Source organism: Neurospora tetraspora (genome assembly GCF_033439725.1).
Source record: "Neurospora tetraspora strain CBS 560.94 chromosome Unknown B0H65scaffold_1, whole genome shotgun sequence".
Taxonomy (NCBI): Eukaryota; Fungi; Ascomycota; class Sordariomycetes; order Sordariales; family Sordariaceae; genus Neurospora; species Neurospora tetraspora.
Window position 1 is genome coordinate 1,074,985 of NW_026944383.1, and position 22,855 is coordinate 1,097,839.

The window sequence follows — 22,855 nt, forward strand, 5'->3', positions numbered from 1 at the left end:
TTGCAAACAGCAAGTACATGTCCGACGTAAGTACACCATAGAGCTATCTTCTCTGGTCTTCTTTGTCATTCGGCGAAGACTGCGAGTGTGTTGCTCGTCCTTTACAACAGGACCATACCCTTCAGCCAAACGTCTCTAGCCACCATTGTCTGACTACCCATCCACAGAATCAGCGTGGTGTCCTCCGGGACGCTCCAGAAGCAGCGAGAATCAATGCCCCGCCGCCAGCTTACCTTGACAATTGCCCCAAACCTTCAGCCGCTGCGAACAAGGAGAACGTTCCCACTGGCACTGGCTCCTCTCCTACCGACAAAGCTGCTTTCACTCCAGCTGTCACTCCAGCTGTCACTCCAAGCCAACCTGCTCCCAACAACCGGAAGCGCAAGGCACCCGTGACTCCGCCGAACCCGCGGCCTCTGCCGACATCCGATGAACTCGAGGATATCATCATCGACACACCTCTCACCGACAACTGTGATCAAGTGCGCCGTAAAATCAATCGCGCTCTCGATGCGGGTATCATCACCAAGACGGCCTTGGCCGGAGAGCTTGGCGTGAGCGTAAAGTCTCTCAGCGGCTTTCTTCGCGAGCACGGTGCCAACAAAGGCCAAGGCTACAGCTCCTACCCTGCCGCGTGGGAGTACTTCAAGAAGCTCGAGGCTGTCGGTTACAAGATCCCCAACAAGACATCCGCTGCCAAGAAGCAGAAGACGGATTCCGCCGCCGGCGCCGAGGCTGGAAGCTCCTCCGCTCAGGCGGCTGGTGCCAGCAACAGCGCGGGAGTCGATATCAGTGACGTCTATCTCGATGGCGAGGAGACTGATGACGTGCCTGTTTACGAGACTTGTGATGAGATGCGGAGGAAGATTGATGCCTATGTGAGGAAGCCTGGCGTCACCATGGCGCAGTTCTGCCGCGATATCCACGCGCAGTTCCATTCAATTTCCCGACCGGCCAATATTCACACCTCGCAGTTGACCCGCTTCCGTAGTATGAAGGGGGCCAAAGCGGGCGCCACCTCTTCCGTTTTCTATGGCGCTTATGTTTTCTTCGAGAAGTTGCGGATCAAGGAGAAAAAGCCAAAGTCTAAGCATCGCCAGGATATGGAGGAGATCTGGCCTGAAGGGTTTGACCGTACCGACGACGGCCGAAAGTCGTAAGTACACACTTTCTCGAAACGCCGTCATTCCAAGCAAACTGGGACAATCACTGACATCTTGATTGAATAGGTACGTCTGCTTGTCAGGGGAGAGGCCCTATATGGACCATTACGGACGTATCACAATTCAGTAATTCTTGCTGGGATCAAACCGAGTTCATTTGTTTGGAAGTGTGATAGACCATCGTATGAAGGAAACAGGTTCGGGGTTGAACATGAGGGATCTTTCGCGGATGTTAATGAAGCAGCCGTTTTGGCAGGCAGTATATCGAGCTGCATGGTTAGAAGCATTATAAGCGTTAGATGCTTCTCAAGTAGGGATAGGTACAGGTACCTTAGTAGAAGAGAGGGTACCACTATGTGTTAAATTGTTGAGTTGATAAATGTCCAGGGGTGGTAGCATCATAACCGATATGTTGAGCACCAGCGTGCAGGTGTAGGTGCAAAACAGATAAAGACGGTAAAGTGAAATATCGAAACGATTGAACGGGTACCTCTAGTGATGGAAGCAGAAGCAGAAGTGCTGGTTTACCTGGCATCTCAAGGTAGATTACCCACCAAACGCTGCAATCAGCGCGGGTGTTGTTTCGATCCCATTCATGTTCCTCCGTCGTCATCTTTCAGACTTAAGCATCAGTTAATCAGGGATCAAACCGCAGACTCCAGAACCTTGGGGAAGTTACGACCGGGCTATCCACTGGATACCCCTACCGCAGATTCTTGACCCAGATGTTTCCCACGTTTTCGAAGGAAGGGTCTTTAAATATTTAGGACTCGGCCATAGGAAACCTGCTCCCTTCTTCCACCTCACACTTTCAATCAAACTTCTCTTCTCCACGAACTCTCTCAAGAGATATTGCACCGCGAAAAGATACTTAACATCATGGAGAACACTACCCAAGCCACCTCATCCAACGCGCTACAACCAAGCAAACCTTACAAGCGCAAGCTCGTGAGCGTGCGTAAAGTTATGGCAAAGAAGAAAATCGAGGGACACTGCACCGCTGTCACGGTGGATAACTGGACCGTGGTTGGCCAAACCTCCCAGATGCGTCGCCTTAAGGTAAGTAGCATTCGCGAGTTTATCCATGCCAAATAACAATAACCAGCGGCTGGCTAAGCTGTCAATCCTTGCGCTGTTTAGGTCGGCGATCTGGTCGTCTTCATGGAGATCGATTCGTTCATCCCCAAGATTGACAGGTTCTGGGAGCTCTGGCCCAGCATGAACGATGTTTTCAACGGAGAGCAAGGGCTCCGCGTCAGGTCGCGCACAGTGGCCGGCACATACTCGCAGGGCATGATCTTTCCCCTTATCAATTTTCCCGAGATTATATTGCCTTACCAAGGTCGCATCGAGAAAGTCGGCGAGGACAAAGCCACAGAGGAACTCCTGTCCTACTCCTTCGCGGACGTCCTGGGCATCAAGAAGTGGCAATACCCTACTCACGAGCGGCCTGTCACGGGCATCATCGGCGAGCTCTCGGCGCTCATCCAGAAGCCAGGCAATTTTCGGATTCAAGACATCGGCGACTACGTCTTCAACACACACACGGTCAAAAACATGATCTACCAAGTCACGGAGAAACTCGACGGTATCAGCATGCACGTCTACAAGGTCTCCAACAAGTCGCCAGACCTGCTCACTTACTTCCCCGCCCTGAAGCCTTCGGCCGACGGCGCCCCCATCCCTCCCACCATGCAAACCCCTCGCGGCCGGGTCGGCGTCTGCAACCGCGACCACGAGTTCTTCGACGACGGCAAGAACATCTACTGGGAAACCGCCAAGGCAAGCGGCATTCTCGACAAAATCCACGAGATCCCCTACCGCAACATTGCCATCCAAGGCGAGCTGGTCGGTTCACACATCCAGGGAAACACGATGCAGTGTCCCGAAGGGAAACACGAGTTCGTGGTCTTCGGCATCTGGGACATGGACGCCCGTGATTACCTCGCGACCAAGAGTGTCGAGCTGCTTTGCAAGACACTTGACATCGCCCATGTGCCGGTGCTCGGGTACGGTCCTGTTACCAAGTATGGGAAGAGTGTGGAGGAGCTTTTGGCTTATGCGGATGCGCTTGGTCCCGGGAAATTTGGTGGAGTTAAGGAGGGCTTGATCTTTAGGGCGAATGATAACTGGAAGAAAGGGTTCAAGGTTATTTCGAACCGTTGGTTGAAGATGACTGGGAAGTAGTAGAGATGGGAAAGGGGAGGCTGGTAGAAGGAGGGAGGGAACTGTTTAAGCGATGGTTAGTGGGTTGATATCGTCAAGTGGAAAATATGAACGTCTGGTGGGGAGTACCTACTTGTAGGTTGTTCTCCTTGCGAGCACCGAGGTGGGTCAGCGAGGACCAGAAATGGCTTGTTGAAAGACGATACACCTAACGTCTGGAAGGCGAAAAGGGTAATCTGCTATGGCAAAACTAAACGTACGTAGTCTGCCGTTAACCTTTTTCTCAAGTTGGAACCGGGAACCAATACTGGCCGAACTATAACACTCCTCAGTTTAATGAAATCCGTTTAGCTCATACCGATTTAGCATACAAACCAGAAACCCCTCTTCACCTTCTACCGAGAAATGATGCCAGAAAACATTGAACACCATGAGCCTCACAGCTTCGAAGCAGCAGCAGCAGCTCCCCTCCTCTTCTTCTGATAAACCTGAATCTCAACCCCCTTGGTGCCCTCCCCACCACTCTTCAACACCCTCCTCAGAATCTTCCCACTAGGGCTCTTGGGGATCTGCTTCACAAACACGACCCCTCCCATAAGCCACTTATACCTGGTCGTCCTCTCTTCCACCAGCACCCTGAGCTCATGCGCCAGCTTCTCCAGGTCCTTCTTATTCTCCAGCGCCTCCGGCTTGTGCGGAACCACATACGCTCTCGGCCACTCCGTCGCCTCCGACTCGTCATACACGCCCACCACGCCCGCGTCCGCCACCGACGGGCTGCTGCACAGCACGGCCTCGAGCTCCGCCGGCGCAACCTGGTACGCGCGCACCTTGATCAACTCCTTCAGGCGGTCCGTGATCCGCAGCCTTCCCTGCGCGCCGATGGTGCCCACATCGCCCGTGCGGAACCACCCATCAGCCGTGAACGCCTCCCTCGTGACTGACATATCCGGCTCCTGGCCCTTAGGGGTCGTAAAAACGCCCACGGGCAAATAAGCGCTCAACAGCGTCGGCGACCGAATCAAAATCTCCCCTTCCTGGTCTATCCTCGCCGCCTTGGTCTTCCCATCCACCAGGCCCGGGGCGGGCACATCCATATCAGCAACCATGACCTCCACCCCCCAGTGCGGCAGGCCCGTCTCGCCCGCCTGCTCAATCATGTCCTTCTCGCCCGTGCCGCGCTGCAGCGCGGTGCTGCACGTCTCGCTCAGTCCGTAGCCCAGTCGCACGCGGAACCCGCACCGCTTGTACACCTCCACGACGACCTCGTGTCCGAGGGGAGCGCCGCCCGTGACGGCCGCCACTATGGAGCTGAACCCGTTTTTACCTGTCTTCGGGTTCCGCTTGGCGTACTTCTCTACTGCGGGAGCCTTGGCCAGCATGACGGCGATGGGCGGCGCCATGTGCAGGTACGTGATCTTGCGCTTGGGAATCGCGGCTAGCATGACGTCGAGACTGAAGGATGGCATCACGTACACGGTCGCGCCCGTCATGACGGCCAGCAAAATGATGTTGCAGAGGCCGAAGACGTGGTAGAAGGGCACGTAGCCGAGCCAGCGCTGCTGCCGGATCTTGGCAAGGGAGTGGTAGTCGGATGCGTCGTGCCACATGTGCGCACCGGAGAAGTTGAGCGCGTGGTGCGAGAGGAGAACGCCCTTGGACCGGCCCGAGGTGCCGGAGGACCAGAGGATGACGGCTGTGCGGGCGCGGGAGGAGGGGGAGGGGGTGAGGGAGGAGGGGACCACTACTGTTTGGGAGTGGTTGGCGGTATTGAGGAGGACTTTCCAGTCCTGGGTTTTCTTGTTCTTGCTGCTGCTGAGTGATGGTGGCGATGACGAGACGGAGGGGTAGTGGTCATTGGCGGCGTCAAAGGTGTAGATGGGCACAGCGTCGAAGAAGGCCCGGTCTCGCGGTTCCTGCTTCTTCAGCGCTTCGCGCATGGCGCCGAGACAGGCTTTTGCCGTGATGATGGCCCGTGGCCGCGAGTTCTGGATGATCCAGGCGACTTCATCGCTTGTGAGGGCGGGTGAGACGAGGGTAGCGGTTAGTCCGGCGGCGAGGGTTCCCAGCAGCACGGGCGCAAAGGCAAGTGAGTTGGGGAGCTGGATGAGAACAACGGGGGCGATCTCGGGCCCTTGAGGGCAGGTCGGTGTTGGTGGGAGTTTGGTGATGTCGTTGGGGTTAAGACCCAGGCTTAGGAGACCGGCGGCGAGGGCTAGGGCATCGCTTCTTATTTGGCCGAAGGTGAGTTTGCGGTCTGGTAGGAAGTGTGATGTGTCAACTTTGAAGTCTACCAAATGCAAGGTTAAAGATATGAGAATACTAACCTGAAGCATTGTCCACAAAGATTGGCCTCTCATCCTCGATCTTGTCCAACACTTGAGCTTGAGGAGTGTAGTCGTTCACGGATGAAAAGGGCTGACTGAAACACCAGTCAAAGGTGTTGTTGAGGGGAACATGGCCGGGCGGTGTTCCGGAATACGCTTCCCTTGTGCTCGTCATGGTTGATGGTGGTGTTGTTTACATGATGTGGGGAATCTGCCCCAAAATCTAGCCTTGTGGATTAAGTCAAAGTGACTGATGATGATGATGATGATGATGAGATGGGAGATTGAACAAGTCCCGTCCTTGACCCCGAATTCAGAACCCGTTCCCAGATATCTGATATCCGGCTTATCATCATGTCTTCCATGCATCCTATCATATTCTTGGCCGAGGCAGTGGGATTGGGTGAGACGGACGGGAAGTTGGAGCGGGACACTGGATCTCCCGGACGAGGAGGGCCCCGGGGGAGCAGTAGGGTCGACCGGGGATAAAAGCTACCCCGGAAACCCACTTCCCCCACCTTTCCGAGAACCCTCAAGGCCTCGGACCGAATGCCCACTCCCCATTCGGCCCCACCTCCACTCAAACCCCCCAAATTCCGGGGAGTGGGCTGATTGCTTCAAGTGCGGGACACTCGGCAGTTGTTCTCGAGACAATTGGGGTAACGATTTCGTTTGATGTTCATAAGTTCGACGGATGTACAATTCCGTGTCTTCTCATTTGCTGACTTGGACAGGCAAAGAACAGTGGATCTCGGTGGATCAAGCTGTCAAAAGGGTTCCTGAGCGGCAATCAGGGGTATGCCGGCTTGATGCTACATATCCCAATATCAACAAAACAAACGACTTCCTGAACTTGGGGAATTCTTGGGCAACGAGAAAAAGAGGCCACGAAGTCCAGCACAATGCGCGGCGTCTACATAGCATGAAGTCTACCTAACGCAGGTCAAGTTAAGCGACCTGCAGCCCATGCCGGCGCCACAGTGAACAGCAGCAGGCATTACTTAAGCTTGAAGAACTCGCAGTCCTGTCAACAAACCAGTCATCAACAAAACCAGAGAAAGACCACAAGATGATTCCAACCTACGGAACAAAACAACAAGCGTCCGACCACTCTTTTTATATAACACCCAGTCATCACTCCCACCAAACCAACAACAGACCTCACGACTCACGAAGTTTAATTAACCTTCCCCACCAGCTCCCCCACCGAACCTCCGCTAGCATAGCGAGTCGCGTTTTCATCATCAAAAAGGGGGCTCCCCTCATCACGGGTACGGTAACCATTCCATTTGACAACCTAGCTTGAGCTAAGATACCGACCGGTACATGCCGGATCTCGTGTAAGTGGGTGGGTGAGTGCAGTGGTGGATTAGTTATGATCTCATCTCATTTCTCCAATTCCATGTTCGAACAGTGAACACCGAACGAATCCCGAGCCTGCTGCCTGTCCGCCTTCCTTTGCGGCGAGGCGGTGCAAAGGTGAGGTGGGGGTCCGCAAAGGAAACGTCAAGGAACATGAAGAAGGTGACAGAAAAGGAAACGAGAGAAGGGCTTCTTTCGCTTGTTCGCTTCCTCGCTCTTCTTTAGTTGCCGTACCCTGCAGCATACCTAGGTAGGTACCAATGTGTGAGACTGAAGAAGACTGAGAGGAACCGACCGGAAGGGTGGGTGGGAGGAAGAGAGGGATGGATGGATATAAGGGACAGGTACCCGGGCATTACAGCAGCCGATCCCATCTACTATGTACATATGTACATACATAGCAGTCCACTCCACTGGCTCGGTTCGACATGGTATATTCAACATGTAAGGTTATCGTTCCTCTCAACCAAGCGAGCCAGCCCTTCAGCCATCACTTCCATAAGAGGAAGAAGGAAGATGAAATTATGAACGGCGACCAGACCTGACTGCGTACCTAGGAATAAAGAATTACCCCAGCTCCCAGCTCCCAACTCCCACCCAGGTAAGGTAGGCAATGCCCGGCCGATAAGGTCAACCAACGCTTTTCACTTTCCACTCTTGGAACAACGTTCGTTCGGTTATCAACAACGGACCAACGGTCATGCACTAGCAAGCACTGGTTCACACGAGATTGTAGAGAAGAGGCAGGGACTAGGGAAGTTGGTAAGTGAGACATTTTAGTCTTTCGTTAGCTCTTTAGGTTGATCTGGGACTCTCTGGGAGCGAAACGAAGGTCAAGGTCGCTAAAACTAAACTAAACTGGCTACCCCCACCTCCCACCCGATACTGTGGTAGAAGCGCGGGCTCTTCTCCGTCTTGTCTCATTTGTTCTTGCCTTCAAGATAATTATATTATTGGACGGGGCCGGGTCGTCGGTTGGTTAAGTTGGACTGGAAAAAACTCGGTTGGGAACTCGGTCGGTAGGTCAGTCAGTTGGTCGGTCGGTAAGTCGGTCGTTGTTCGGATACTTTCGGATACCTTACTTTTGCGACTCGCGTTCGGTACAACTCAACTTTTGGACGTTTCTTTTCTCGGATTCGAAATGCTAACGGGTGTTGTAAAATGCACGTGAATTCTGAGACATATGTCTGTGGGCGCAAATGATGATGAGAAAACAAAGGTAGATGGTCAGTTATGGAAAAGATTTTTGATATTGACATTGTATGGAACAAAATCAACATACGTCCATCTGTGTACTGAAAATGTCAAGAAGAACGATCAATATGCATGCCTAGTCCTTAGGATTTGAACCCCATTTGGGGTTAAGAATGCTGGTATTCAAAAAAAACACACTGATATAACCTTCTATCAATGATGATTCCGCTCCCCCCCCCCCTTGTCTCAAGAGAGTAGTCGGTATGTGATGTAGTTGCGAGCTTACAGAGCAGCTACCTCGCACCAAGCTACCTCCTCTAGCCAAATGCAATCAATCCCCCCTTCTTCTTCTGCTATCCAGATGCAATTGCTAAAACGAGAAATCAAATAGTCACCTAGCCCATTCGAAGAAAAAGAGAGCTCGAAAGGAGCTCGAAAGACAACAGACACAAAGACCAAAAGCAAAACAATGGAAAGGGGTATTATGACGATGACAGATGGCCGTCCCCAAAGAACAAGAACAAGAAAAGAGATTTTTCCGCCAGAACCCAGAACAGAAAGAATTCGCAAGATTGCAAAGTGCAATGTAGAAAGACGAGTTTGCCGCCGCCTGCTTGAAGCCCCAATCGAAGGTGCTGAACAATTTTATCCCTCCCAGAAACGATGAATTCGAATAATTGCAAAAGGCCGCCCCGGTAGTTTTTGAGAAAGTGTGTCGATGTCGATGTTTGATTTCGACAGTGCCGTTCAATCGAATGAACTGCCCATGATGGTAACCGTGTGGTTGTTGTCTTGTAAAATGTTGTTATAGTAAAGAAGAGCCGGATGAAGGTCGCAGAGTTGTCATAAAGTCATTCCGTTTTTGAAGGTTGTCGTCGTGGTGTCGTTCTTTTGGCGGTTGATGTTGTTCTCCCCTTGTTTAATACACCTGGCTCTTGTCGCGTCGAATCATATGTTCCCATGGGACTGCTCCCCTTTGCCTGCTCTTGCATTCCCCGCAGTCGATATCCCTGGAGAAAGGGTGTTAGTATTCTGGTTGAACATTTCATCTTTAGAGGGGAGAGGTGAACTCACTTTTGCTCAAAGTGAGCTACGTTCGGTTTACACCTCTTGTGAGTGATGGTGTACTCACGACACCAGTGGGACGCTATCCAGCGCATGTGCCGGCAGGCATATTCTCTCTGTAGGTGTGATGATTTGTTAGTAACCTATTTTTTTGTAAAGAGGAGGAGGCTTACCTGAATGTAGTCGCACATGATTCCTAATAGAACCCTAAGTGTGTGCAGAACTTGATAGCACAAGAAGTGACTGGACTGGACTGGAACTTTTTGGTCGTTGGTCCCGTAGAAACTGAAACCGTTCCTGAGATGGGGCGGATCGACTGGTTTATGGAGTTGATATGATGCTCATGTGACTGAAGCTATCAGAGCGAATGACGGAAAATGAAGCGGGAACGATACCCGTTCTTGTACTTGGCGGGTCTCCATCATATCCGCAATCCAGTTATTGTCTCTCTCCACAACAAACTTCATCAGCCCTACCTCAAACGCATATGGGCATGGATGTTGTTGAAGTTGCGAACACGATGTGGACACTAACCTCGCAAGACTGCCCCGGCTTTAGAGAGGGAAAAAAAGAAACGCAAATGGTTCATGAACAACAAAAAACTGCTGTCTCGATCCACGACACAAAGCCATAGTTCCAGAGATCGGGAAAAGGAACGTCCGATCAAGGCTTTGCTACTAAGGTCTTTTCTTCTTCCCCAAGCCAAGGAAGACAGTGCTTACTCTCACACTGTAAGAGGATTAGGTAGGAAGGTAAGCCACCCTTACCAGGGTGTAATGGCTGGCACTGACCAGCTAATTACTTCAAGGTCGCTTAGGTACTTTGGTGTGTTTCCAGTGCGCCAACTGGCTTCGACCTTGACCCAATCACGAACCCTAGCACACATCCTCTGCTCCGTCGACCAGTCAGACAGGCAACCGGAGGATCACCCGAAAAACGACGAGAATGAAAGCGAAGAAGCCATCTCCGGACTGAGAGGAACAAATATGATATAACTGACAGAAGACATGGCTTTTTGATGCGCAAGAATACTCTTTGTTGCGCTTATTACAGCCAACGGAAATGCGTACATTGATCATGACATCGGAAAACAACCAAAGCGTAGGTTGGGTGCTGTAAATGTGTACCTAGTGTCCAGGCAGTTCGGACTCTCCTACCTGATCTGGTTGAAGGCCTGATGTCGGCGAGAAGCTCTGGAAAAAGACGTTGCGGTGGAATCTTGGCGGGAGGCACTCCGTGCGTTCTTGTTGGTTCTAAGACCCCCGGCGTCAAATTCCGGATGACTAGACTCCCGAACTCGCCAGAACTGTAATGGCTAAGGCAGAGATAGCCATATCACATATCACACGCGCGTTGCAACCTCTGAAGGGCCCGGATAACAGCGCGGGTGACGGGAATTGGATGACCTTGTAGTGATCGCCGCCCAATGTTCGGACGGATGCTTCCTGTATCGACAAGGAAAAGCTTGCGAGCAAGAATGCTACGCCCCGGCCGGGTATGCAACCAAATCCAGGGTCATGACCCAGCAGCGCGGGATAAGAAAGAAGAACGCGTTTCGACAATCCGGGTCTGAAGTCTCAGGCACGCATGTAAAGTGACGCACATGGTGATCCTTCATCGACAGGTTTGGCCTCGTGAGTCTGTCAGGTACTGTACCCCGTTTATACCGTCGAACCTGGCTCCAGGACCGTATGTCTCCTGAAAGTCTCCGGGTATATGTTCAATGAAGCGCCAGTGCTTGACGAGCAGCGAGCACAGTCGAGGACAGTGGTTGAGAAGTGATCGTCCCGCCAGTGGGCAGCTAGACATGGGGCAGCCATGACGTACTTTAGTCAAGGACAAACCGCAAGTGGTCCTATCGATCCGTCCCAGCCGTTGGTGAGTCCAGGCTGTTGCAAAAAGACGGGGTGCATGATCGGGGCGGGTTGAAAGTGGTAGGGTATGCCGGAAAGCACGCCGTTGATGTCTCGGGAGCGTGGCTCGAGTCGGTGGACTCGCCCGTCGTCTAACGGGCATCTAACGGGCATAATTTCCTTCCTCAGTGGGCTGTTCAGCAACGAGGGTAATCCAAGACCATCGGTCACGTAGGCTGTGCCTCTGTCAAAAGCTGTGCTGGATATTGCCAGGTCGAGTTTATTTGTCAAGCCATGTGCTGTTTTGGGACCGGAATTTGACCGAGCTATTACCATCTGGATGGAATATTCCATATCCATGGTGTTGGGACACTTTGTTGGTTGGCAATAGAATGTTGCAAATACCATACACTACCAAGGTGCATTGAAGGCCGTGACAAGTCGTTGGCGAATGCCCGTCAGTAGTCGTCGGTAATGTCCGTTAACGCAATGAAAATCCTGTGGACCCAAGGGAGAGTCAATCAGAGGCGTCCGGCTACCGTACACGGCTGTATCGTATTGGCGGTGCTCTGCAAATTGGCGTTGGCGTCCATGTCAAATTGGGGTGGAACTGTTCATAGAAGTTGTGAGAAGAAGAGAATGGACGTTGGAGTTGTGAGATGGGAGTTAGGGGCCCGATGATCTGCAGGGCGGGGCGTCTGTACCGGTAAGTGGAAGGCCGAATGCCGAAGTGACCGGGCCCGCCGCTTGGTGACAGCGGGTAACAGGCGCTGTGCATCCAAACAACGTTCTGCGAACGAACGCAACCTCGAACTCTACGGGAACACAGAACTTTATTTCAACGTCAACAAATATCCGTCAAAGTACAAACGGCTATCCTTTCAGGCCTTCAAACGTCCAGCCCTCACCATCACCGGAAACTCGACATCATCCGACAGACACACATGCCAGCAACCACCGCCCATCCCCAATCATGCTCCAGAAGAAGAGCCACTACCTCGACCCAACCACTCCGACCATAAGGACCAACAATCCCGGGATCGCGCCACTTTGACCATTTACTTCTTGGTGCACGGCTTCCACATGAGGTTGATCTGCTGAGTGAAAGCGACGGTGGCATCGTCATCGGTGATCTCGCCAATGGCGCTGGAGTTGGAGCTGGTGAGCGCGATGCGGTTGTTGACGTTGAGAATGCCGTTGGAGCCGCATGGCGAGTAGATGTAGCTGGCAGTCGGGACCTTGTCGGTCTTGGTGTACACCTGGCCCTGGGACCAGATGCCGCCACCGCTGATGGTGGTCTGCGTCGTGGTGGTGTCCGAAGGCGCCTGGCTGAAGTAGTAGGTGCTGAAGAAGGTGCCGGTCACGCCGGGCTCGAGGAGGGCATAGCCGTGGTACGTGCTCTCGAGAACGGAGAACTGGAAGCCACCGGGGTACTGCCCATCATTGGCTCGTTAGACAACATGTCCGACTGGTGGGTTCTGGGTGGCATACCTTGAGGTTCAAGTGAAGCTGGCAGTTCTTGGTCTTCTCTGTCGGGTTGTACCCGGTGCCGATGTAGACCTGGAATCTATCGAAGCCAAAGGTGATGACCTTGAATGTTTGTCCAAATCAGTATCGGTCGCCAGACTCGGTTTTCATACTGGTCGCCTTCCAGGACAGGAAGGTCAACCACCCCGTGCTGTTCCAGCCAGCACCGGTGCCGTTGTTCCAACGTACCGTCTTGTCCGGAGAGATGCTGGTCGACACGGTGCCTTGCGGGCAGCCGTTGCCAGAGAAGGTGGCGCTGCTGATCTGAATCTGCTTGGGATCCGGGCCATCAGCCCAGCCATCGGGAGAGGGCTGAACAACACCCAAGGGGCTAGCGACGGCGAGAGCGGGAAGGAGGTAGGCGACGGAGAAACGCATTTTGGCTGCGTGTCAAAGATGATCGTTCGAAGGGATCAAGATGTTCGATGGAGATCAGGAAAGACTGCTGTGATGCAGAAAAAAAAGTCCATCTTGTCGTGGGATAGCCATCGTCTTTATACTCGTGTCGGAGGTGAGCCCGTCTCGTCATCTTTGGTGTTCTCTGCTGACTTCTTCCTCTTCTCTTCGCCATCAGATTCCAGAGCTTCAGCTTCGGACACGGAGACGGAGGCTCTTGGAAAGCACCATACATGGCATCCCTGGTTTGGCCGCTGTGGTGATGCTAACCTGTCACCAAGAACCCATGACCTTTCGACTATTCGCACCGGTACCGCTTTCACTTTGCTTCCCTTCAACTATGACTCGATCCCAGCCGCAAAGAGATCTCAACCCTTGACCGCCCATATTGAACTTTGTTTTGGTTCTCCCGTCTAGAACCGAAAAGGACCGCGCTAGAACCGATATTTGAGGTCGACGAGATTCATGGGTCGCTGCAACGAATTTGCGGATGAAGTGAGGATAAATGAAGCGCATATTAAAACGGGACGTCTGCCTTTTAAAGGGCCGCCTCATCGGGATGTCGTACCAGGCTTTGGCCGTGCCGAGACCAAGGCTACTGGCCTTCGCTTCCTCACAACACCTCCGTCGACACTTTAAAGTTGTGGGGTATCGAGGAACTGTGATTCTTTTTTTAGTTTCCCCCCATCCCAGCCTTGCTCAGCAGCTGCAACGTCCAGCTCTTCCATCTTGGATCGAGACCACAGTATTGTCCGGGTGGTTCACGAGGGCCGATGTAACCTGACAGCGTGAACACCAGATCCGGTCGCTGGGGAACAACCTCTACATATGTCAGCAACATCCCGTAACGGGGGGATGCAACACACCCCGTTACAGCGTAGCATCTGCGTTCCGCTCCCATGGCGTTCGTTCCCCACGAGGTTCGGGGCTATCAGATATCTCGGACGTAGAAACCCGCAACCATTTCCAGGTATGGACAAAGGGAACTAAAGGGTATCTGTTAGTAACACTTTTCCAAGTCAACTAACCCTCGATATTGATGCTATTTTTACTTCCGTTTAACACTTGCACTGTATTTGCCACTGGTCAGAAAACTACTATCCTCAATACATCGGCGTGCTGTGTTCGCCAGGCATGTCAGACTGGTTGCTCCCTCTGTCCCGGCTGACAGATGTTATCTAGGTTTTTCGTTTCATGGCACCATTCATTCTCCTTAACTCACGCAGGCCTGTTGTGGCCATAACGTGCCGATACTTGCCTGCCGGCTCCATTTTCCGAACTCTGACCTCTTATAGCAACTCACAATCTTAAGAAAGCCATTGGCCAATAAGAAACAACTAAAACAATACAAGCCCTTCACGAAGCTTCAGCGCCGTCTCCCCTTGTGTAGAAGGTATTCCGTACCTCGACCCGCCTGCATACTAGGCAACAACATGGCCGCTATAGCAATCTACTTGTTATTCTCCACCGGACGAACTTCCCCCGCTCCAAGGACGTCGTCGTGGCGTGAGTTTTCAAGGCGTTATCGAGGGTCCTTCATTGATCGTTATGTCTTGGCTTCATTCGGGGAAACGACAGGAGTAACTGGACAGAGATGAAACAGTCACCTCACGTCTTACCACGCAGGGGAAACACAGGCTCAACATTCGCATATTGAGTTGGAAGAGATCTAAGAGAACTGAAAAAAAACACCATATCAACACATTCTCAAGATCGCATACTCTTCCCCAGCCAAGATCAAGGGCCACGGTTCTTCCATGTGCCTGCCATGAGCCCTGCATTTCTCTTGCGCGGGAGTTCTGCACTTTACAGGTTCTACGCCTCCGCCACTTCCGCTCTTGCTTGTTGTCCCCGAATTATGGTGGGGAATATGTCCCACAATTCCTTCTAGTACATCAGGATCAATCAGTGTGGTGAGGATGTCTTCACCACATCGATCCATCACGAGCACTCGCACACACACACACACACACACAACGCACCAGTACCTTAGGTAGGTATATACTGGGACAATGCCACCCATCTTTCCATACAGGTACCTAACCACCACCCAAGAAAAGCTTTCTCCGGGTTACAGGTTGCGTTACGTCCCTTTGCTGTGAGGGACGAAGGGGAGACAAGAATAGCTACACATAGATTGGGTTCCTACTAGGTAGGTATATCTACCATTCCTTTCATATCCTTTTTCCCTAACGTCTTTTTCCACTCATTCAGATCAAAAACAGTCAGCCTGAACAACTACGAACTTACCTAGGTACAATGGTCCCTGGCGCAAAACCATCGAACGAAACCCATGGTTCTCCCAACCCGTCAATTGGTGTCATTGGTGGTACAGACAGGTGCAATACCACGTTGATCATTCGATGATCCGGGACACTTTGGCCGAGAGACAAGATGGAGGGATTCGTCGAGGGGTTTTAAAAGCTTCGACGTTGCATTAGAGGGAAAGGGTAGAGCTCGTTTCCGTATTTAGAACTAGAATAGTACACTACAAAATATTGTACGACTTAAAGAGACCCGTCACTTCAGATAAAACCTTCAATTCCATTGTCCGTTGCATTACAAGCGCGAACCATACTTCGCTCAATCCAGGCTCTAGTGGTTGGATTTGGGCCAAGTCAGAATATGATAGATGGAGGTAAGGTAGCGAATGCAATATATACCACTCTAACCACTCTAACCTCCCCAAACACGTCTCGCTAAACCCGATTCCACAACTCGGGAGACCCATGGCCGTTGCGTGCCGTGTGTTCCTTACAGCTGGATATTGACCCCAAAAATAACCATCATCTATTGTTGTTTTCTGTCTCGTTCTAAACCTCGGTCAGTCGGTCGGGCTTGTTCAGCTTTCCGTTGGCGGTGGTGAACGACGTATACGGATTTCATCTTCCGAAACACGACCCGAATGGACGCGTCCACCAGATAGAAGCAGTTGAGTTCAGGTCAAAACACCATGAAGAACAATCGCAGAATCATCACACCGGTGAAGGCAAGACGGTGGGACTTGCAAAAAGTTGAATTAACAAAAATGAAAAATACAAAATAGACGGCCTCGGCAACTCGACTCATTCTCCCATGAGAAGAGAGAATGAGACCAACAGGCGCGTCCTAGTTATAATACATACATACAAGGTAAGTGGAACATTGCTTTCTCGCTCGCTTCGCTTCTGTCCTGTGATCCAGAAGAATATCATCGCGACACTGTGTAATCGCTAACAACGACACAACCAACTCTAGGTCGTTCGTTCACATCATTCGTTCAATCTTAACCCGCATTTACTGTCCCTCAACCTCCTTGAGGATACCCTCGAGGTTGATGGACTTGGGGCGCTCGATTGGCAGACCCAGGGCTCTATCCCAGATGAGCTGCGCGAGCGGGCCCAGACCACGCGAGACGCCAAAGGTGGCCGTGTAGTAGAGGGTCTCGTGGAAGCCGTAGTGGTGGAACAGGACGCCCGAGGACGAGTCCACGTTGGGGTAGGGGTTCTTGGTCTTGCCGTGCTGCTTGAGCACCTCGGGCGCGATCTGGCTGTTCTTGAGCACGAGCTGGAAGACGGGGTCGGCCGCGATCTTGGGGCGGGAGGCCGCGTAGTCCATCAGGGCCTCGAAGCGGGGGTCGGGCTTGCGGAGAACGGCGTGGCCGTAGCCGGGCACGACGCGGCCCGAGTTGAGCGTGTTCCAGAGGTAGTCGCGCACGTCGGCGTCCGTGTAGGAAGAGGGGATGGCCTCCTTCATTTGGAGGATCCAGCGGAGCACCTCCTGGGCGGCAAGGCCGTGGAGAGGACCGGCGAGACCCTGGAGACCGGCGCTGTAGGAGAGGAAGGGGTCGCTCAGAGCACTGCCGACCAAGTGGGTGGTGTGCGCAGAGACGTTGCCGCCCTCGTGGTCACCGTGGAGGGCGAGGTACAGCCTCAGGAGATCCTGGAAGTTCTCGTTCTCCTTGCCGGGCTTTCCCAGCATGGCAGCAAAGTTGTAGGCCCAATCCTGCTCGAGGTCGACCTCGGCGGGGAGGGCACCGCCGCCCTTGTACGAGTTCTGGTAGATTTTGGCGGCAATGGTAGGGAGCTTGGCGAGCAGGGAAATGCAGTCGTCAAAGGTAGGCTCCCAGTAGTCAGCCTTGTTCAGGCCCTGCTCGTAGGCCTTGGCGAACTTGGAGGTATGGTTGAGGGCCGAGACGGCAATGGCAAACTGGGTCATGGGGTGCAGGTCCTTGGGGAAGCTGTCGAGGAGCTTGTTGACAAAGTCGGGCAGGGCAGCCTGCTCGGCGAGCTCGCGCGAGAACTGGCGGACCTGGTTGGTGGAGGGGACTTTGCCGGTCAAGAGAAGCCAGAACATGGCCTCGGGCAGCATCTCGGTGCCATTCTTGCCCTTGGGAAGCTCCTTCTGGCAGTCCTTGATGGTGCGGCCGTGGAAGCGAATACCCTCGTTGGCATCGAGTACGGAGCCCTCCCAGATCATGGCCTTGAGGCCGCGCATGCCACCGATTGTGTTCTCGACCTTGACCTCGCCCAGCACCTTGTTTCCATGGGCCTTGACCTTCTTGAAGAGCTCGCGCTTCTCGGGAATGGCCTCCTTGAGGACCGTCTTGAGATCGGGCTCGGCGGTGGTGTAGCCTCGTCGCGAGACACGGGCATGGTTCTGCAGACAGGGAAATGCACATGTTAGCAAGGCTGTCCTGTGTACCAAAAGTGGAATTCATCCCAAGACGGGAAATGGGGAAAAGCTGGGGAACGCAGGGACGCGCAGGGACGGGAGATGCGCGAGAGACGGAGAAAGATGCGATGACCTGACTCGCGTCCGCATAACACTTACACGGAGGGCTCCACCAAGGGCCCGGGACCCAGTTCTAAGGTTCATGGCCATTTTGAAATCTAAGGTAACAAGCAAAAATCGGGGGTATCGACGCTGCTGAAAAAGAATAATCAAACGAGAAGAGGTGCCGACTGCTCGATCTACCCTAAATATGCTCGCACACCGGTCAGTACAAGCTCAATCAAGATATGCAACGACACGCCGCTTCTTCCACCGCTGCCCAGGCCGAGGGATGTGGTGGGGTCCCAGTTGGAGCTGCCCCACCGCTGAAGGCCTGGGGAAATGGGGACAACAAACGTGCTGGAAGACAGCTGAGCTGTCAAAATGACAAGAGCGGGGTTGGAATGGAGGCAAGTATGGGGAGCTATGGGGGCATTTGGGGGGACAGCGCGGGCAAACTGGGGAAAGGACTCCATCCCGTACCTGAGGCTTTCTGGTTGACAGTCTGGGGAAGCGGACACTGACTGACTCGTTGAAGTGAGCGTTGTCGTCGTCGATGTCGTCTTATAAACAAGAGATGGGATTCACAAGACACAAGCACGCCGAGCAATCTCCAGGAACCGCGTCGCCTTTTTGTCTTTTTTCCCCCCAACCAGGGCCCTTGGCGGCTTTCCACGGTCATAACGACGTTGCATCGCCTTGGTCCAACCCCACGCCAATGCATCCAGTTTCCAGTCTCACAACCGAGGAAAGCCGTTTCGGCAGCGCCCACGGCGGCCACGGCCAGCTTCCTCAAAAGAGACTAGAGGATGGCTTCACTAACAAAGTCTGCGTGTGTCTTCCACAGTGGCGTGTTAGTCTGCCCTGTCCAAACCCGTCCTCCTTTCCTCCAGGCCCTGCCCCTCATGGAATCGCATTGCCCCCTGAACGGCCGATCTGGGGAGACGCGGGGAAGCGTGACAGGAGCCATTGGCCAATGACAGGCAAGATAATCTTCCTCGGCTGTCGCCACTCAGGGTTGCATTGTCTGACGGCGTTTGGCAGCGGCCGTGTCGATGTCCGGAGGAACGGACGTCGCAGCGAGGTCGTGAGGCCGATAGCTATGCCGAGATGGACCTCACTCTCCTTTTTCGCTCCTTTTTATGGACCTCCTCTAACCTCTCATGGCGGGGAGATGGAGAGTCCTCGCGGTGCACTGCCCATGTTGGGCATAACGTTGGTCAACTTGGCGAAGCCCAGGTTGTCACGTCACAAGATGTATGGAGTTATGGAGTCGGCACCGTCGGGGGCAGCGTCGGGGAAGCGGTGGTCAGCGGTTTTGGCAGGGGGCGATATCGCAACAAAAACACGACAATTTGCCAAACTTCGTTGTCCTCTTGTCTCCTCCTGTCTACGTAATAGATACAAGGGGAAAGATTAGCTTAATAATTGGTTTGCAGTCTGTCGTTCTCCAACTTGAACAGATCCCGTCTTCTTTTCTCCAATTCCCTTATACCTACATTTCTCCCCCACATTCAGGAACCGCTAGCTGTCACCACGCTGCCCCGCGCCCTTCCCTGACAACACAGCTGCACTTCTACAAGTCCAGCTCAAAGCAACTGCAAGTACACGAGTCAGTTACCGATTTCACACGCTCTGAAAGCTACAATGCTTTGCAGGGCAATCCCCAGAGTCTCCCGGCGAGCTGTCCCGGCGCGCACTTCAACATCCTCTCTCTCTGGCCTTTGCGCCCGCTCCGCGAGAACCACCACCACCACCACCACCCCCGCACACGCTCGGCTCCTTTCGACATCAGCTGCCAGGATGACCGCTCCCTCGTCTCTGGCTCCTGTCGAGCATCCTTTCTCCTCGACCATCGCTTCCGAGTCCTTCCAGCTTCTGCCTGAGGAGCAGAAAGCCGGTGCCGCCGAGGATGCCCTCCTCCAACAACAGATCAAGGAAGTTGAGGCCTGGTGGGCGTCGCCGCGCTTCAAGGGCATCAAGCGCGACTGGTCTGCTGCCGATGTCGTGAGCAAGCGCGGTTCGCTCCAGCAGACCTATACTTCGTCCATCATGGCGCGCAAGCTCTGGAACTTGGTGCAGGAGCGCTACACCCAGGGCAAGCCCATCCATACTCTGGGTGCCATCGATCCCGTTCAGATGACCCAGCAGGCGCCTCACCAGGAGGTTCTCTACATCTCGGGTTGGGCATGCTCCTCGGTTCTGACCACCACCAACGAGGTGTCGCCTGACTTTGGCGACTACCCCTACAACACCGTTCCCAACCAGGTCCAGCGTCTTCACAAGGCCCAGAGCATGCACGACCGCAAGCAATGGTTCCTGCGCAGCAAGATGACCCCTGAGGAGCGGGCCAAGACCCCTTATACCGACTACTTCCGTCCCATCATCGCCGATGGCGACACCGGCCACGGCGGTTTGACCGCTGTCATGAAGCTTGCCAAGCTGTTCGCCGAGAACGGTGCGGCCGGCGTCCACTTTGAGGATCAGATGCACGGTGGTAAGAAGTGTGGTCACCTTGCCGGCAAGGTCCTCGTCCCCACCGGCGAGCACATCAACCGCCTCAAGGCCGCCCGCTTCCAATGGGACATTATGGGCACCGAGAACCTCGTGATCGCCCGCACGGACTCAGAGAGTGGCAAGCTGCTCTCTTCTTCCATCGACGCCCGCGATCACGAGTTCATCCTCGGTGTCGCCGACCCCTCTATTACCTCCCTCGCCGAGACCCTCGCCGACATGGAGGCCCGCGGCGCCCCCGGCCCGGAGATCGACGCCTACGAGGCCGAGTGGGTCAAGAACACCAAGCTCGTCACCTTCGACGAGGCTGCCCTCGCCCACTTTGAGAAGCACAACGTCCGCCAGGACCTCTTCGGCACCTACAAGGCCACCATTGCCCAGAACCCCAACATGGGCATCACGGCCCGCCGCGCTCTCGCCAACTCCATCACCCCCGAGCACCCCGTGTACTGGGACTGGGACGTGCCGCGCACGCGCGAAGGCTTCTACCACTTCCGCAACGGCATGGCGGCCGCCACCAAGCGCGCCCTCGCCTTCGGGCCCTACGCCGACCTCCTCTGGGTCGAGACGGGCGATCCGTCGGTCGAGGTGTGCACGGAGCTCGGCCGCGCCGTGCGCGAACAATTCCCCGGCAAGGGTCTCGTGTACAACCTGTCCCCATCCTTCAACTGGATGGCCCACGGCTTCACCCAGGACACGCTCAAGTCGTTCATCTGGGACATTGCGAAGGAAGGGTTCACCATCCAGCTTGTCTCGCTGGCGGGTCTGCACAGCACCGCCACCATCACCAGCGAGCTGGCCCGCCGCTTCAAGGACGAGGGCATGCAGGCGTATGTTGAGCTCGTGCAGAAGCGCGAGAAGGAGCTCGGTGTTGATGTGCTCACGCACCAGAAATGGAGCGGCGCTAACTATGTTGACGCCATTCTGGGACACATTCAGAGCGGTAGCTCGAGTAGCAAGAGTATGGGCGAGGGTAACACTGAGAACCAGTTCGTGTAAGGGTTTATCAGTTGGTAGGTTGGTTGGGATACAGTACGTACCTACGAGGCAGTAGGTGATGAGGTCAATGGGGGACTTGCTTGGCGGGCGGCTATTTTGGGTTCGGTTCGTTGGCTCAAGGCGAAGTCTTTGCATGGCATTTCATGGGGCGTCCTTTTCTAATGTTCTTTGTCTTTGCGTTTTGGTTATCGCAGCATACTGTTTTTGGTCTATACGTAGCGTGGCTGCTTGCTACGCGGTTAGATAGTTGTTATACGAAAGGTTCTTTGTGGATATGTACACAGTATCATCTTCATGTAGATGTAACGTACGACGATAAGTGTACCTTGCCTCCTTGCATACCACAGCTCGCTGCGCATCAACTTGATCACATACATGAACCTCGCATCGCGTGTCAACTGCACCTTTACATATCAGGGAACGAATACATTTGTCCATTGTGCATATGTACAATACTCGTAATAACTCATAATACGTAGAAGAGCTGGCCACAACCCATTTACTCCTCCAAACTCTCCTTCAGCGCATTATTAACCGGCGCCACCGTCGCTGGCCCCTCAGGGGTAACATACGCCTTCGTCATGCCTCCATCAACCACCATATCATGCCCATTAACAAAACTAGCTTCATCGCTCGCCAAAAACACAACCGCCTGCGCCTGCTCCACCGCCTCTCCAAACCTCCCACTCGGGAAATGGATCTCCCTCCTCAGCCTCTTCGGCTTATCATCGCCCAACCAATCCTGCAACAACGGCGTGTTGAGGGGAGCCGGACAAAGCGAGTTAAACCTAAACCCTTCGCGCGCATGCACCATAGCCAGCTCGCGCGTCATGGCCAGGACGGCGCCCTTGGAGGCCGTGTAAGCCAATTGAGGGGTGGCGGATCCGACGAGGGCCACGACGGAGGCCGTGTTGATGATGCTGCCCTTGGTCTTCTTGTGCTTGCGCAGCGACAGGACGGCGTGCTTGCATCCGAACCAGACTCCCTTGACGTTGATGTTGTGCGTTAGGTCCCAGATGGCTTCGGGGGTGGCGACGGCGTCGTCGTCCTGGCTGTGCATGATGCCGGCGTTGTTGAAGATGATGTCGAGGCCGCCCCAGGGGTCGAGCGTGGAGACCATCTTTTCTACTTGGTCTTCTTTGGAGACGTCGCAGACCTGTGTGGTTCGCGACGGTTAGTTGGCTTGTTCACGGCTTGGGAGAAGAGCTAGTCTAGGTTTTTATTCTTGGGGGAGAAATGGACATAACGTACGATGGACTCGACTCGAGATGCGTTGGGCACCAGCTGCTTGACCTTTGCTTCGGCGCGCTGGACGGCTTCGGCGGAGATGTCGGCCATGAGGACGTTGGCGCCCTCTTTGGCGAAGAGGATGCTGGTTTCTAGGCCGATGCCTCTGTTTGGACGTGGGAGAATCAGAAAATCGGTTTTATTTTTCGGTGTTTTGGGTGTCCAGACTTACCCAGCAGCGCCGGTGATGATGGCATTCTTGCCCGCAAGACGTCCAGGCATGATGTATGGTTTGTTAGGGAGACGGAAG

At 53.8% G+C, this 22,855-nt stretch overlaps 7 protein-coding genes across 7 annotated transcripts; 2 read left to right on the plus strand and 5 right to left on the minus strand.

Annotated features, from left to right (window-relative positions):
• Positions 1 to 17: 17 nt before the first annotated feature.
• On the plus strand, positions 18 to 3,583 carry B0H65DRAFT_504480 (RNA ligase-domain-containing protein; the record flags this gene model as incomplete). Its single annotated transcript, XM_062827920.1, has 6 exons — positions 18 to 26; positions 168 to 1,156; positions 1,230 to 1,233; positions 2,031 to 2,222; positions 2,304 to 3,252; positions 3,552 to 3,583. 6 exons carry the CDS (start codon positions 18 to 20, stop codon positions 3,581 to 3,583), a joined length of 2,175 nt encoding a protein of 724 aa, XP_062685758.1.
• A 181-nt stretch (positions 3,584 to 3,764) lies between these two features.
• B0H65DRAFT_514025 (acetyl-CoA synthetase-like protein) lies at positions 3,765 to 6,110 on the minus strand (the record flags this gene model as incomplete). Its single annotated transcript, XM_062828638.1, has 2 exons — positions 5,657 to 6,110; positions 3,765 to 5,586 (listed from the first exon to the last, which is right to left on the minus strand). The coding sequence occupies exons 1-2, from the start codon at positions 5,829 to 5,831 to the stop codon at positions 3,767 to 3,769; spliced, it is 1,995 nt and encodes a 664-aa protein (XP_062685759.1). The 5' UTR covers positions 5,832 to 6,110.
• A 2,886-nt stretch (positions 6,111 to 8,996) lies between these two features.
• B0H65DRAFT_10632 (uncharacterized protein) lies at positions 8,997 to 9,670 on the minus strand. Its single transcript, XM_062820490.1, has 3 exons — positions 9,451 to 9,670; positions 9,287 to 9,393; positions 8,997 to 9,222 (listed from the first exon to the last, which is right to left on the minus strand). The coding sequence occupies exons 1-3, from the start codon at positions 9,466 to 9,468 to the stop codon at positions 9,132 to 9,134; spliced, it is 216 nt and encodes a 71-aa protein (XP_062685760.1). The 5' UTR covers positions 9,469 to 9,670; the 3' UTR covers positions 8,997 to 9,131.
• Positions 9,671 to 12,188: 2,518 nt separating this feature from the next.
• B0H65DRAFT_543707 (uncharacterized protein) lies at positions 12,189 to 13,035 on the minus strand (the record flags this gene model as incomplete). The annotated part of the gene is made up of 3 exons (XM_062829246.1): positions 12,189 to 12,563; positions 12,622 to 12,720; positions 12,847 to 13,035. 3 exons carry the CDS (start codon positions 13,033 to 13,035, stop codon positions 12,189 to 12,191), a joined length of 663 nt encoding a protein of 220 aa, XP_062685761.1.
• A 3,294-nt stretch (positions 13,036 to 16,329) lies between these two features.
• Positions 16,330 to 17,916, minus strand: B0H65DRAFT_437744 (citrate synthase-like protein; the record flags this gene model as incomplete). Its single annotated transcript, XM_062825329.1, has 2 exons — positions 16,330 to 17,691; positions 17,866 to 17,916. The coding sequence occupies 2 exons, from the start codon at positions 17,914 to 17,916 to the stop codon at positions 16,330 to 16,332; spliced, it is 1,413 nt and encodes a 470-aa protein (XP_062685762.1).
• Positions 17,917 to 19,327: 1,411 nt separating this feature from the next.
• B0H65DRAFT_10788 (isocitrate lyase) lies at positions 19,328 to 21,676 on the plus strand. Its single transcript, XM_062820518.1, has one exon. The coding sequence runs from the start codon at positions 19,453 to 19,455 to the stop codon at positions 21,316 to 21,318; it is 1,866 nt and encodes a 621-aa protein (XP_062685763.1). The 5' UTR covers positions 19,328 to 19,452; the 3' UTR covers positions 21,319 to 21,676.
• A 141-nt stretch (positions 21,677 to 21,817) lies between these two features.
• Positions 21,818 to 22,827, minus strand: B0H65DRAFT_415054 (NAD(P)-binding protein; the record flags this gene model as incomplete). The annotated part of the gene is made up of 3 exons (XM_062823960.1): positions 21,818 to 22,474; positions 22,570 to 22,711; positions 22,778 to 22,827. 3 exons carry the CDS (start codon positions 22,825 to 22,827, stop codon positions 21,818 to 21,820), a joined length of 849 nt encoding a protein of 282 aa, XP_062685764.1.
• Between the last annotated feature and the right edge of the window lie 28 nt (positions 22,828 to 22,855).